The sequence below is a fragment of the Eumetopias jubatus genome, unplaced genomic scaffold, assembly GCF_037043125.1.
Source record: "Eumetopias jubatus isolate StellerSeaLion01/CBP00866 unplaced genomic scaffold, mEumJub1_p1.0 scaffold_8, whole genome shotgun sequence".
NCBI lineage: Eukaryota > Metazoa > Chordata > Mammalia > Carnivora > Otariidae > Eumetopias > Eumetopias jubatus.
Window position 1 is genome coordinate 54,850,577 of NW_028274814.1, and position 13,938 is coordinate 54,864,514.

Below are 13,938 nucleotides of genomic sequence, written 5' to 3' on the forward strand. Positions count from 1 at the left end.
TGCACCCAAAACCATAAGATACCTAGGAATAAATCTAACCAAAGGGGCAAAGAATCTGTACTCAGAAAACTATAAAATACTCATGAAAGAAATTGAGGAAGACACAAAGAAATGGACAAACATTCCATGCTTGTGTGGATTGGAAGAACAAATATTATGAAGATGTCAATGCTACCTCGAGCAATCTACACATTTAATGCAATCCCCATCAAAATACCATCCACTTTTTTCAAAGAAATGGAATAAATAATCCTAAAATTTGTATGGAACAAGAAAAGCCCCCGAATAGCCAGAGGGATGTTGAAAAAGAAAAGCAAAGCTGGTGGCATCACAATTCCGGACTTCCAGCTCTATTACAAAGCTGTCATCATCAGGACAGTGTGGTACTAGCACAAAAACAGACACATAGATCAATGGAACAGAATAGAGAGCCCAGAAATGGACCCTCAACTCTATGGTCAACTCATCTTCGACAAAGCAGGAAAGAATGTCCAGTGGAATGAAGACAGTCTCTTCAACAAATGGTGTTGGGAAAATTCGACAGCCATATGCAGAATGAAACAGGACCATTTCCTCACACCACCCACAAAAATAGACTCAAAATGATTGAAAGACCTCAGTGTGAAACAGGAGTCCATCAAAATCCTAAAGGAGAACACAGGGAGCAACCTCTTTGACTTCAGCCGCAGCAACTTCTTCCTAGAAACATCGCTAAAGGCAAGGGAAGCAAGGGCAAAAATGAACTATTGGAACTTCATCACAATAAAAAGTTTTGAACAGCAAAAGAAACAGTCAACAAAACCAAAAGACAACTGACAGAATCTGAGAAGGTATTTGCAAATGATATATTAGATAAAGGGCTAGTGTCCAAAATCTATAAGGAACTTATCAAATTCAACACCCAAAGAACAAATAATCCAATCAAGAAATGGGCAGAAGACATGAACAGGCATTTTTCCAAAGAAGACATCCAAATGGCCAACAGACACATGAAAAAGTGCTCAACATCACTCAGCATCAGGAAAATCCAAATCAAAACCTCAATGAGGTTTTTTAGTCAGAATGACTAAAATTAACAAGTCAGGAAATGACAGATGTTGGTGGGGATGCAGAGAAAGGGGAACCCACTTACACTTGGTGGAAATGCAAGCTGGGCAGCCACTCTGGAAAACAGTATGGAGGTTCCTCCCATATGACCCAGCAATTGCACTACTGGGTATTTACCCCCAAAGACACAAATGTAGGGATCCGAAGGGGTACATGCACCCCGATGTTTATAGCAGCAATGTCCGCAATAGCCAAACTGTGGAAAGAGCCAAGATGTCCATCGACAGATGAATGGATAAAGAAGTGGTATATATATACAATGGAATATTATGCAGCCATCAAAAGGAATGAAATCTTGCCATTTGCAACGACGTGGATGGCACTGAAGGGTATTATGCTGAGTGAAATAAGTCAATCAGAGAAAAACATGTATCATGATCTCACTGATATGAGGAATTCTTAATCTCAGGAAACAAACTGAGGGTTGCTGGAGTGGTGGGGGGTGGGAAGGATGGGGTGGCTGGGTGATAGACATTGGGGAGGGTATGTGCTATGGTGAGCACTGTGATTTGTGTAAGACTGTTGAATCACAGACCTATACCTCTGAAACAAATAATACATTATATGTTAAAAAAAAAAAAAGAAGATAGTAGGAAGGGTAAAATGAAAGGTCGGGGAGTCAGAGTGGGAGATGAACCATGATAGACTATGGACTCTGAGAAACAAACTGAGGGTTCTAGAGGGGAGGGTGGTGGGGGGATGGGTTAGCCTGGTGATGGGTATTAAAGAGGGCACGTATTGAATGGAACCCCTGGTGTTATACACAAACAATGAATCATGGAACACTACATCAAAAACTAATGATGTAATGTATGGTGATTAACATAACATACTAAAATTTTAAAAAATAGAAAAGAAAAATAACTACAGCTGCAGGGTGCCTTGGTGGCTCATTAGGTTAGGTGTCTGCCTTTGGCTCTGGTCATGATCCCAGGGTCCTGGGAAGGAGTTCCATGTAGGGCTCCCTGCTTAGCACGGATTCTGTTTCTCCCTCTCCCTCTGCCCCTCCTCCCCTCTCATGCTCGCTTTCTCTCTCTCTCAAATAAATAAATAAAATCTTAAAAAAATAAATAAATAACTGGGGTACCTGGGTGGCTCAGTCAGTTAAGCGTCTGGTTTTGGCTCAGGTCATGATCCCAGGGCCCTGGGATCGATCCCTGCATCAGGCTCCCTGCTCAGTGGAGTGCTTCTCCCTCTCCCTCTGCCTGCTGCTCTGCCTACTTGTGATGTGTCTCTCTCTCACTCTATGTCAAATAAAATAAATAAATAAAATCTTTTAAAAAAAGATTTTTATTTATTTATTTGACAGAAAGAGAGCAAGCACCAGTGGAGGGAGTGGAAGGCAGAGGAAGAGGGAGAAGCAGGCTCCCCACTGAGCAGGGAGCCCAATGCAGGCCTCGATCTCGGGGCCCTGGGATCAAGACCTGAGCCGAAGCCAGATGCTTAACTGACTGAGCCACCCAGGCACCCCTAAATAAAAATCTTTTAAAAAATAAAAAATAAAATAAGTAGATAAATAACTATAGCTACAATAATTTGTTAATGAATAAACAGTATAAAAAGGGGTAAATTGTGACTTCAAAAACAAAAGATGAGGGAATAAAGGGTAGAGTTTTTGTATGTGATTGAAATAAATTTATCAGCATAAGTAGACTATTATACCTAAGTTTTTTTTAAGATTTATTTCTTTGAGGGGGGGAAGGGGCAGAGAGAGAGGAAGAGAAAGGCTTAAGCAGCGTCCCCCATGAGCTGGACACAGGGCTCAATTCCACCACCCTAAGATCATAGCCTGAGCTGAAATCAACAGTCAGACTCCCAATCGACTGCACCACCCAGGTACCCTATACCTAAGATGTTTTATGTAAGCTCCATGGTAACCACAAAGCAAAAACCTGCAGTAAGTTCACGAAGGATAAAGGGAAGGGAAATCAAAGCATAGCACTAAAAAAAATCATCAGTTCACAAAAGAAGGCAGCAAGAGAGGAAGAAAAGGGCAAGGGAACTAAAAAATAACCAGAAACAATTAATAAGATGACATTAGTGAAGTCCTTAGCTATCAATAATTACTCTACATGTAAATGGATTGAATTCTCAATCAAAAGGCATGGAGTGGCTGGATGGAAAAAAAAAAATGACCCAATTATATACTGCCTATAAAACACTCATTTCACCTTATTTTTGTCTTCTATAGCCTTACTGATTTTCTGTATGCTAGTTCTATGAATTATTAAGAGAAGGGTGTTAAAATCTTTAATTATAATAGTGAATTTATATAATGTTATATGAACATTTAAGATTATTATGTTCTCTTGATTAATTGGCCCCTTTATCATTATGAAATGAACTTCTTTATTCACGGTAATATTTTTTGCTGTCAAATATGCTTTGTCAGATATTTATATAAATTTTCCAGTTTTCCTTTGATTCATGTTAGCATGGTATACATTTTCCATTCTTTTACCTTTAACCTTTCATCTCTTTACATTTAAAGTATATTTGATATAGATAGATAATATACACATAGATGATAGATGATAGATTAGATAGATGATAGATAATAAATAGATAATAGATAGATAAATAGATGATAGATAGATAGATGGCAGACAGATGACCATACTAGAGTTGTACCTAGCAATCTCTTGGTCATAGATATATTGAACTTATAATCACATATAACTTCTTAAAGTTCTCCCAAATGCTATTCCTAAGCCAAGTGTTTCATATCCTAGATTTGCAGAATGAGTTTTTCAGACCCAAAAGAAGAACTTGGCACTGAGTCTATTGTATCTAACCTTGTTAGATATGGTTCATCGTTCTAGATCTTCACATCTCAGCCCTGATTACGTGAACAAGCATATTGGCCATAACACTCAGATTATTGACAGCTGTACATCTCATATCTGTATCTTTATTTAAATCGTGATAAAACTGTTTAGTAGGACAGAATCAAGGCAAATATTTGAGGTATATAGGTAGAAAACTCATACTTTACCTCTGAATTACTAGTTTCTGGGTTTTTTGCAAAAAAATCTTCAATACTATCAACTATAATAACATCATAAATCTAATCTTTCAGTATTTCATCTGTTCTTCACAATTCCTCAACAATTATTAACAAAATGTAGTCTGTCTTTTATTTGTACAGTTTTCTTAGCATTTGGGGATAGAAGCTAAGAGTCAGAGGATTTGAAATCATTTAGAGTGCTTCAGTGCAACTGTTAAAAAAAGGTTTAATAACACTTAACTCAAACAATTCTTCAGTGTTTTCTATCGAGTAGATTGTAAAAAATAAATGAGGTTTAAAGCCTTACTTCGTACATGTTGTTAAGATTGAGAAATGGAAAAGCTTGCAGAACTTCACAAGACACTTCAGTAGCAAAGTCTGGAGCTCTAATTAAAACTCTGGATCTTTAGAAGCAATTCAATTCTTATGTATTGAGTCAGAAAATATAAGAATTCAATCTATTAGACTGTGACTTCTATCTAGTTGTTAACTGCATCAAGTTGAGGATTAAAAATGTTTAATATGTATGTAATAAGATGATCATGCCCATGAATTTGTTATTTCTTTGAAAGTAGAAATTGTTTCAGCAGCTCTTCTGTGACCTCTCATAGATCATCCAAAGCGTTAGACACATGGTGGTGTGATTTTTTAATTGATTGTTTTAAAAAATTACTGAAAATCACCTATTAGTGACAAAAATTCAATTAAAGGCTTAATTGGTGTGAAATGAAGCAGAAAACCATCTTAATTTAATTCATGAGGACCTGAAATCATCCCATTCTCTATTAACAAACACACACAGAATGGTTGGAAACATTCCATCATTTCTTTAACTGAAGCACTGAGCAAACTATATATCATAAGCACTTTTCTTGTACTTCTGTAATTTTATTGTACATTGTCATTTTATAAAAAGACCCTCTTCATGGTAGCTAGCCTGAGTTTCAGAACTGCAATTTGACAGGCACATAGATGAGGAAAATGCTTTTTTATTGTTATTTTGCTTCTGGCCTAGACCTCAGGTTTTGATAGCACTATCATATTTTAATCATTAGCAGTTGATTTCTACCAAAGCCTATCTTATCATATGATTGGAAACATTTAAGTTAAAATAAAAACTTGATGGGAAATTCTCATAAATTATTCATCAAAAAGATAAGAACCTATTAAATACAATTAAGCTTTGAATTAATCTACGGAAGTTATTTTTAAACCATCTATCTTCATCATATTTCTGATAAAACTTGATCTAGAAGTGCTCTTAATTTGAATATGGCCATTTCCCTTGCATTCTCTGTAGAGGGTCAATACAGGGTAGTATTTAAGAGCACAAGTTGTAATAAAACCTTTTCAATAAAATAAAGACAATAATACTGGCTCAATGGTTATTTTAAGATAGTGCTTTAAGTAAATACTCTATGTGATAGCTATCATTATTATTATTATTGCTGTATATGAAAAATAAGTATCTTCTTCATAAACTCATATGAAAATACTAAAAGGGTTGCTGGCCTACCCTGCAATGTGAAATGGTTTTATTTACTTTATAAACAGTTTACATTGTGCTTTGTTTTTATAGCAATATGCTACTGGTTACTCTTTTTTTCTTAATTTTGATAAATTAACCAGTTTTTTCAATATGGTTTTATTCATTGACCACAAAAACAACAGAAGTAGCATTGATTTAAAACTCTATGTGCAATGTGGGGCAAGAAAGGAAGGCAGAATTAGCATATTTAATTATTTATACACCTAAAACAATAACGTTAAGAAGTCAGCATTGTGAATAATGATTTACTAATACACATATATGCATTTTAATTTTTATACCCAAAACAATAACCAAGATAAGAATCTCCTATATTTCACTCTTAGTTGAAGAAGTGTCTGCATCAGTGATGCTAGGAATATGCTAAGGCCTTCCATTCCAACCTTTTCAATTAGAGGGACCTAAACTTTAAAAAAGTTTTCTAAACTTTAAAAAAGTTTAGAAATTTAAAAAACTTTAAACTTTAAAAAAGTTTTCTAAAAATCTGATAAATTTAAGAAATATGAAACAATTTTTAAACTACTATAAATTCAGTTAGTGCTTTTAAAATATTAAAATTTTGTTATCAAGGGCGCCTGGGTGGCTCAGTTGGTTAAGCAACTGCCTTCGGCTCAGGTCATGATCCTGGAGTCCCGGGATCGAGTCCCACATCGGGCTCCCTGCTCGGCAGGGAGTCTACTTCTCCCTCTGACCCTCTTCCCTCTCGTGCTCTCTATCTCTCATTCTCTCTCTCTCAAATAAATAAATAAAATCTTTAAAAAAAAATAAAATAAAATAAAATTTTGTTATCAAAAGCACCTACATATATTTGAAAAAATAGTAGCACATATGTATGAGACATATTTATTTCCTCTGTAGGGAATGCTTGGTGCAAATGTGGATCCAGCACCTTGTGTCCACCCAAAGGTCCCCAGTAGGGACACTCTAATTAAATTGAATGTACCTGTTTCTGTTTCTTTCATGTACTCCACAAAGGGTTGCACAGAGGGGGAAACTGCATAAGGCATGGGGGAAAAAATGATTTTAGTTCACACACCACCATCTATTAGGCCTCCAAGAAATTGTCAGATCATTGCTAGCTCCTAGGAGATTTAAATAACCTGTTGTATTTTTGTTAAGGAGATTTTTTTTTTTAAGGAGGTAAGTGGAAACAGTCCAGAGAGGTGGGGAGGACTATCACAGAAGACTGGACAAGGTGTCATGAAAGGAGGACAGCAATCAGAGACCAAGTCTTCAGGGGAATGTGAGGATGGCAACTAAGGATTAGTTTGAGACTGATTACAAGCAATTACTTTACAAATCCAGTCCAGCTCCAGTTGCAGGCAGAAAGGGGTAAAGAAAGGAAGTAAGCATCTATTGTTTAGTAGCTGAGAGATAAGATAAAATCAAAGTTTTAGAAGTGGACTATTGAGATATCAGACATAATAAGCAGACCTTGACACAAATACTCCTGATCAGCCATGAAACCGAACAAAATACATGTGAAGATCTGTTCTATCTGCAGAGAGATGCCATCAAACAGCAAGTGTTCAGGGTAAACACCTAGGGCAAACCTTGGGAACAGACCCCAAGACACATCCACTTTCACCTTAGTAAGTTAAGAACACTTTTAGTTTTTATATTGCATGATAGATATTGATTCGACAAATAGCCATGGAGTACTTTCAAAGAGCTAGATGTTATAAATGGATAGCTCATCCATTCAGCCATTTGATAACCATTTATTTAGTATTCACTGTATGCCAAGCACTGTGTTAGGAATAGGATTTCTAGGAAAGAAAGGAATGTCGTGAAAGAAAGGCAGAACTACAAAAAGGAAGAAAAGAATACGGTAAAGGGAAGCCCAATCTCAAGGGAGGATTTAATTTTTCACTGGAGATTCAGAGGCCCGTTGAAAGATCAGGACAAAGGAACAGAGGGTGGGGTTAGGGTAATAGAGTAGTGAGTCACGAATGGAGCCAAAGCCCAAAGGAAATGTGAGGGGAGGGAAGTGTAAAATATCAAGACGTGGATTTTCCTTTGAAAGAATTTCTAAGCTCATAAGGGAGCTAACATATATAAAACTTCTAAAAATATAAAAAATGAGAAACATTTTACCAGAGAAATCTAGGATTCAGAGTTAGGATGAGCAACAAAAATGAAGTTTGGATGACTTCATGTCGTCTTTTGAGCATAGTAAAAATATTAGCCAGAATTCTAGAAGAAAGTAGTAGCACTGTTTGACTTCAATCCACTGTGAATAAGGAAAACATCTGGGTGATACAAGGAAACTTATTGTTTAGATTGAGCATCACACTAAGAATTCTAGATTGAGCATCAGACTAAGAATTCAGTATCTCCAAGCCTTATGATTCCTCAGGTCAAAGTGTTAAATCTTTGTGAAGATCTAAAATGCAAACAGAGTAAAAATCCTAGGTTAAGACATCTAGACAGGTATAGGTTATTTAATCACTTTAAAGTTAAATTTAATTCACATAAACATAAGGGCAGGGGATGAAATGAGAAGTATTGATAAGAAGACAGCTAGAGTTTTTTTATACTGAGCTATGATCTTTAAGAAACAGGATATGGTGAAAGTAAGAAAGAAAAAAAATAACATTGATAAGACAGCTGCTTTGGAAAAAAACAAAACAAAACAAAAAATCTCTAAAAGACCTGAGAAATCAATAGTCTGCATTGAAAGCTGTTAAGGACAGACTAAGCCCACTGCTGCTCAGATCTAATGCACCCCTGATTTTGAATTGAAATCTGTGGTGTTCTATTATTCTAAAAACTCTAAGATATTCAAGGACTTTGTCAAGGACATTAACTTAGAAACAGAAACCCAACCCTGTAGTTGCTAAATGCTTGATGAAGGCTGGTAATGCAAAATATCTTTCTCTGTCTGTGATTGGGAGTTTATTCTTTAGGCAGTGGGGAAAGTGACATGATCAAAGCAGCTTTATAGGAAGGTTAAGTACAAGGGTGATCTATGGAATGAATGAAGGAAAGAAGTGGGAAGACTATGGCATAAAAAGTCATTAAAATCCAGTTACAATAAGTTAGGAAATGAAGATCTGTGGTGGCAGATGAACTGGGGCAAACAGGGAGGATATTGATCTCAGTACACACTTGGATTTGAGAATCAGTGACAAGGGAGACACTAGAGAAAACATATAGTATGATTTAATATAGTTTGAACAAGTTGGAAAATTTTATTTTGGAGTGATAAGGAAGGATAGAAGATAGATTTTGGTTAGATTTTATATAAGGATGCCAAAAAGATATTCAAGTGGAAATAGTCACAGGTCACTAGGCTGGGATTCAAAGGATGAACTAGAGATTCTTTATTTGGGAGTCATTTAAATGGTTCTCAATTAGGGTTAATTTTGTCCCCCAAATGATATTTAGCAATGTCTGGAGATATTTTTGGTTGTCACAACTGGTAAGATGTTGCTATTGGAATTTGGTGGGCAGAGGTCAGTGATGGTGTTAAAATATTTGCAATGTGTAGAACAGCCCCTTACGACAAAAGATTATGTGGCACCAAATGTTGATAGTGCCATGGTTAAGAAACTCTGCTCGTAGATGTCCTAATACATTAGGGATATCTTGTCCAATCAGTGTATATAGTATATTTATGTTCAATTTAAATTTAATTTATAGAAAATAAAAATAGTATCAAACATGTTTTAAGTCTTACTCTATTTCACGCATTGTCCTCACATTACATGGTGTATTTAATCTTTTGAATGCTGTAAGGCATATATTACCTTTATCCGCCTTTATAGGTTAGGAAACAGATCCACTAAAAAATTAAGATACCTGCCAAAAGCCACATAGCTGGCAAATTTGGGGGCCCAGATCGCAATCAAAAAGTCCATTTTCAGAACCATGATTCTAACCACTAAGTTGGAGCATACAGTGATTATAGGTATGGTACCCTCAATACCATGGCAGACAAGACAGAATTACACAGAGCAAAACATTATACTCCCTTCATCCTTCTCCCCAAGCCAAACTAAACCAAAACAAATCAAACAAAATAAAAGCACTCTCTCAAATATTAATAGCAATGTCTTTCTCTGTCACTGAAGATTCCATTATGCCGTTGATACATTTGAGACACGGAGCATTTTGTCTTGGAGGAGGGTTTCAGGTGGGGGAGGAGACCTTGAGCTCTATCTAAAGCAGCAGTTTTGACAATCTTAGCATTTGACATATGATGTGTCCAGATGCACTGCATCTAATTTGTGAGTAATAATAAAGAGCCAATTTTTCCTAATGTAATTTTTACTATGTAAATTAGAACTGAGTAAAAATTAGTACTATAATAATATATATCATATTTTCTTACTTTCCACTATGCCTTTTTGGGTGTCAAAGAAGGATACAAATTTAAAGCTAATGACATTGGGGGTGGCACTGGATGTTTACATGTAAATGTCCCTGTGATTCGGAAGACTGAAATGTATTTGTTGAAAATTACCGATTTAATAGTTAGAATGTAGTAAACAAAATAAACATTTAATTCCTCAAGTTTGACTTTTAAGTCATCCTCTTTGAATATAAATTATACAAACATTTATTTTTTTATCAAACTAGATATTCAGAGTTTTAGTATGATTTACTCTCCATTTGGTCAAGATGACAAAGGTGAAACACATTTCTTTGAAGTGCGGTGGCTTCCAAATTTTTGAAACAGTGGACTTATTCCTCAAATGAATATTAAGAAATAAAAATATCCAGTGACGCCTGGGTGACTCAGGCGGTTAAGCATCTGCCTTTGGCTCAGGTTGTGGTCCCAGGGTCCTGGGATTGAGCCCTGAGTTAGGCTCCCTACTCAGCAGGGAGTCTGCTTCTCCCTCTCCTTCTGCCCTGCCCCCTGTTTGTGCTCTCTCTCTGTCAAATAAATAAATAAAATCTTTAAACAAAAAGAAAGAAAAATATTCATAATAAGGAAAGGTGGAAAAGAAGAAGGAGAGAATTTCTGAAGCCAGAATGGGGAAGCAAGGATGGGACGTAGTTGGGGAGAGGACAGCTGGGGAGAGGGGGTCCAAAGATCTAGCCATTTGACAACATTGATCTACCCGTCAGGCAGCATTTTAGGCAACTTTGGAGGCTCCATAGAACATAGTTTGAGAAGGATTATCCAGTATATTTTAGGGTAATTTAGACAATAAAATTATCATAACTATCTTAAAATCTTGTAAGTATATTAAAGTTGCAAGTCTCACTGATACTCTAATTAAATTCTGCCTTAAATGTCATATTATGTAATATGCATATACATTTCATTAAATGCTACATTTTATTTTATGTGTTAAACTTGCATTTTTTTATTTTCAAGTGGTGGACAATATCCTGTTTCTGCCTATGGCTTATATTCATCTCTTGACCATTTCTGTCAAAAATGCAATGTACTTTTTACTGTAAAAAACTAAAGTAAATTATATTTAATAGGCTTTGAAATATAGTTCTCTGACACAACACTTAATTTAAAACGGACAATTTTACTCTTTTACACTGTGTTTTGGGAATATTTTTAAGCAATGATGTATTTCTTCTGATTGTTCTCTTATTTTCTGATAAACAGTACTGTAATAAATTTTGATCCTACCTTTGGTCTTGATATTTAGTAGCTACGTATTTGTTTTCTTTGATAGCAACACGCATTAATATTTATAACCATTTTCCTTTGCAGCATCTCCCAGATGGCTCTGTGCCCAGTGCACATGTTGAATTTTATCTTTTACCATATCCCAGTGAAGTTCGTAGGAGGAAAACGAAATCTGTTCCAAAATGTACCGACCCCACTTATAATGAAATTGTAAGTATGATCCATCTCTTGTCCAGTCGCTTTGTATTTTTTCTTACCATTTTTTAGCTTAACAACCAAATATGGAAAATTTGCAGTAATTGGCAGCATTATTCCATAAAGGGAAGACATTTTACAAAATAGCCACTATGTGCTGATCACTGTTCTAGATGCTATGGGAACTGGAAAATACGGATTCTGCTTTCAAAGCACTTACAAACCAATTTTCAAGTTGTGGCAAGCCTCCAGCAAGAGCCCAGGATGGATTTTTCTTTTCTTTTCTTTTTTTTTTTTTTTTGCCTAACATTATCCCTGACTTCATCTTATTTTCTCTAACCTTATTTTCCTTTACCTGATCTTCTTACCGAATAACTTTATCATAGTCTATCCTGTGTATAACAATAAACTTCATAAAATCTCCTTTGAAAAACAAAAGAAAATAAACAAGTACAAAGCACAAATTAAATTAACTTACATGTAGCTCTCTAATTCATTTGTATCTCACAATTTGAATATCCAATCCCCTACTTCTTTCTGAGTCCAACCCTACATTTATTCTCTTGATTCCATCCCTTCCCATCTCTTCTGTACCTTGCTCAGATGGTTATCTGTTTGCCTTTCATAAGGTTGTCTCATCCACTGCATCCTTAGGTCAGTAATCTTAAAAAAAAAAAAAAAAAAAAAACAGAGAAACAAACTCCTCAACTCAGCCTTTCTAAAGCATCCATATTTTCTTTCCCTCCCTAGCGCCCCCAGAGTTTTGCAAAAGTTGGGCACCTGGGTGGCTCAGTCGGTTAAGCATCTACCTTCAGCTCAGGTAATGATCCCAGGGTCCTGGGATGGAGTCCCGTGTCCAGCTCCCTGCTCAGCTGGGAGCCTGCTTCTCCCTCTCCCTCCCCACTCACTCTTGATCTCTGTCACCATCTCTGTCTGTCTCTCTCTCTCTCTCAAATAAATAAATAAAAAATCTTTAAAAAAAACTTTTGCAAAAGTAACTCAGAAATGTGATTCACATTTCTTGCTCTCACTTCGTCGCTTCCTTTGCCTCCTTCAATCCTTTGCGGTGTGGATTCTGAACTTAATTGATGCTGCTTTCTTAGAGTGACATCCCTGGATTGCTAATGGCTTAATCTAATGAGCCCTCTACTCTCCTGAACGGTTACACAGCTGCATTGCTGGCCGCAGGCTTTTTTTGACACCTCCTTTTGCTTGAGTCTGACCTTTTCTTAACTCCCTTCCATCTTCTCTGATCACGCACTCAATTTCCTTCATTGCCATTCTTCCTCTGAAAACTATTGCTGTTTGCTGGAGTTCCACGATCTACCCTCATTGCCTCGTGATATGTGCGCTCTCAAAATTATCTTATACACCTACAAATTTTCATTTAACGCCTCTATGTAGGTTACATCTGAATTTATTCCTCCAGCTCTGGCTTCGGTCCTAACCTTTTGACATGTGCTTCTGCCTGATTACTGAAGAGAGCTTCATTTTAATGTCTCCTAGACACTTTTGAACCAGGCCTCCCTCCTCTATTTACCATCTCAAAAGATACATTCTAACGACACCACCCTCTCTCTCATTCATTTTTCCAACTAATCCCCAAGTTTTGTCAGTTTAACAGTTTGTTACGTGTGCAGCCACCTGCCTCTTGGATCCATCACCTACTGTCTGCCCCATCGCTGCTTCTTTGTTTGACATCCCTGTGACTTGAGCTACTAGATAATAGCCTCCTATCTGCCTCTTGTGTTTTCAGTGGAATCATTCACATTTCTATCTAAGATGTCTTTCAAAAACCAGTCATATTTATTTCTCTACTATTTAAATTTTTTTCAAAGGCTCCTCACTGACTACTTGGTAATGTACAGAATCCTAAATGTGACACTGATAGCCCTTAAAATGTGACCCAGTAACTTTCCTGAGTTATCTCTTGGATAATATTGTCTTCATACACTTAAAAAAAATTGTTAGCCACTTTCCCTCAATGTTAACATCCTGTATGACTACAGTACAGTATCACAACCAGGAAATTGACATTGGTACAATTCACTGACCTTACTGAGATTTCACTAGTTTTACATGTGTTCATGCGTGTTTAGTTCTATGCATTTTTTATTTTAATTCCTGTTAGTTCTATGCATTTGTATCACATGGGTAGATTTGTGTGACCATCGCCACAGTCAGTCAAGGTACAGAAGAGTTCCATCACAAGGATTCCTGGTGCTACCCTATTATAGCCACAGATACTCCTCTCCCTCTAAGGCCCACCTCCACCCCCAGTCACTGGTTACTAGTAATCTGTTCTCCATCTTTATAATTTTGTCATTTCAAATGTTATACAAATGGAATCATACAGTTTGTAACATTTTGAAATTGGGCTTTTTTCACTCATCATAACTCCCTAGCAATCCATCCAAATAGCTGCATGTATCAATAGTTTGTTTCTTTTCACTGTTGAATAGTAGTCGTGGTATGGAATAT

The 13,938-nt window shown here is 36.4% G+C and overlaps 1 protein-coding gene across 1 annotated transcript in view; it reads left to right on the forward strand.

Annotated features, from left to right (window-relative positions):
• Window positions 1–13,938, forward strand: part of PIK3C2G (phosphatidylinositol-4-phosphate 3-kinase catalytic subunit type 2 gamma) — a 344,412-nt gene that overhangs the window by 323,068 nt on the left and 7,406 nt on the right. Inside the window, 1 exon segment of the mRNA XM_088025563.1 lies at window positions 11,347–11,472. Within this exon segment, the coding sequence (XP_087881689.1) occupies window positions 11,347–11,472 (126 nt within the window).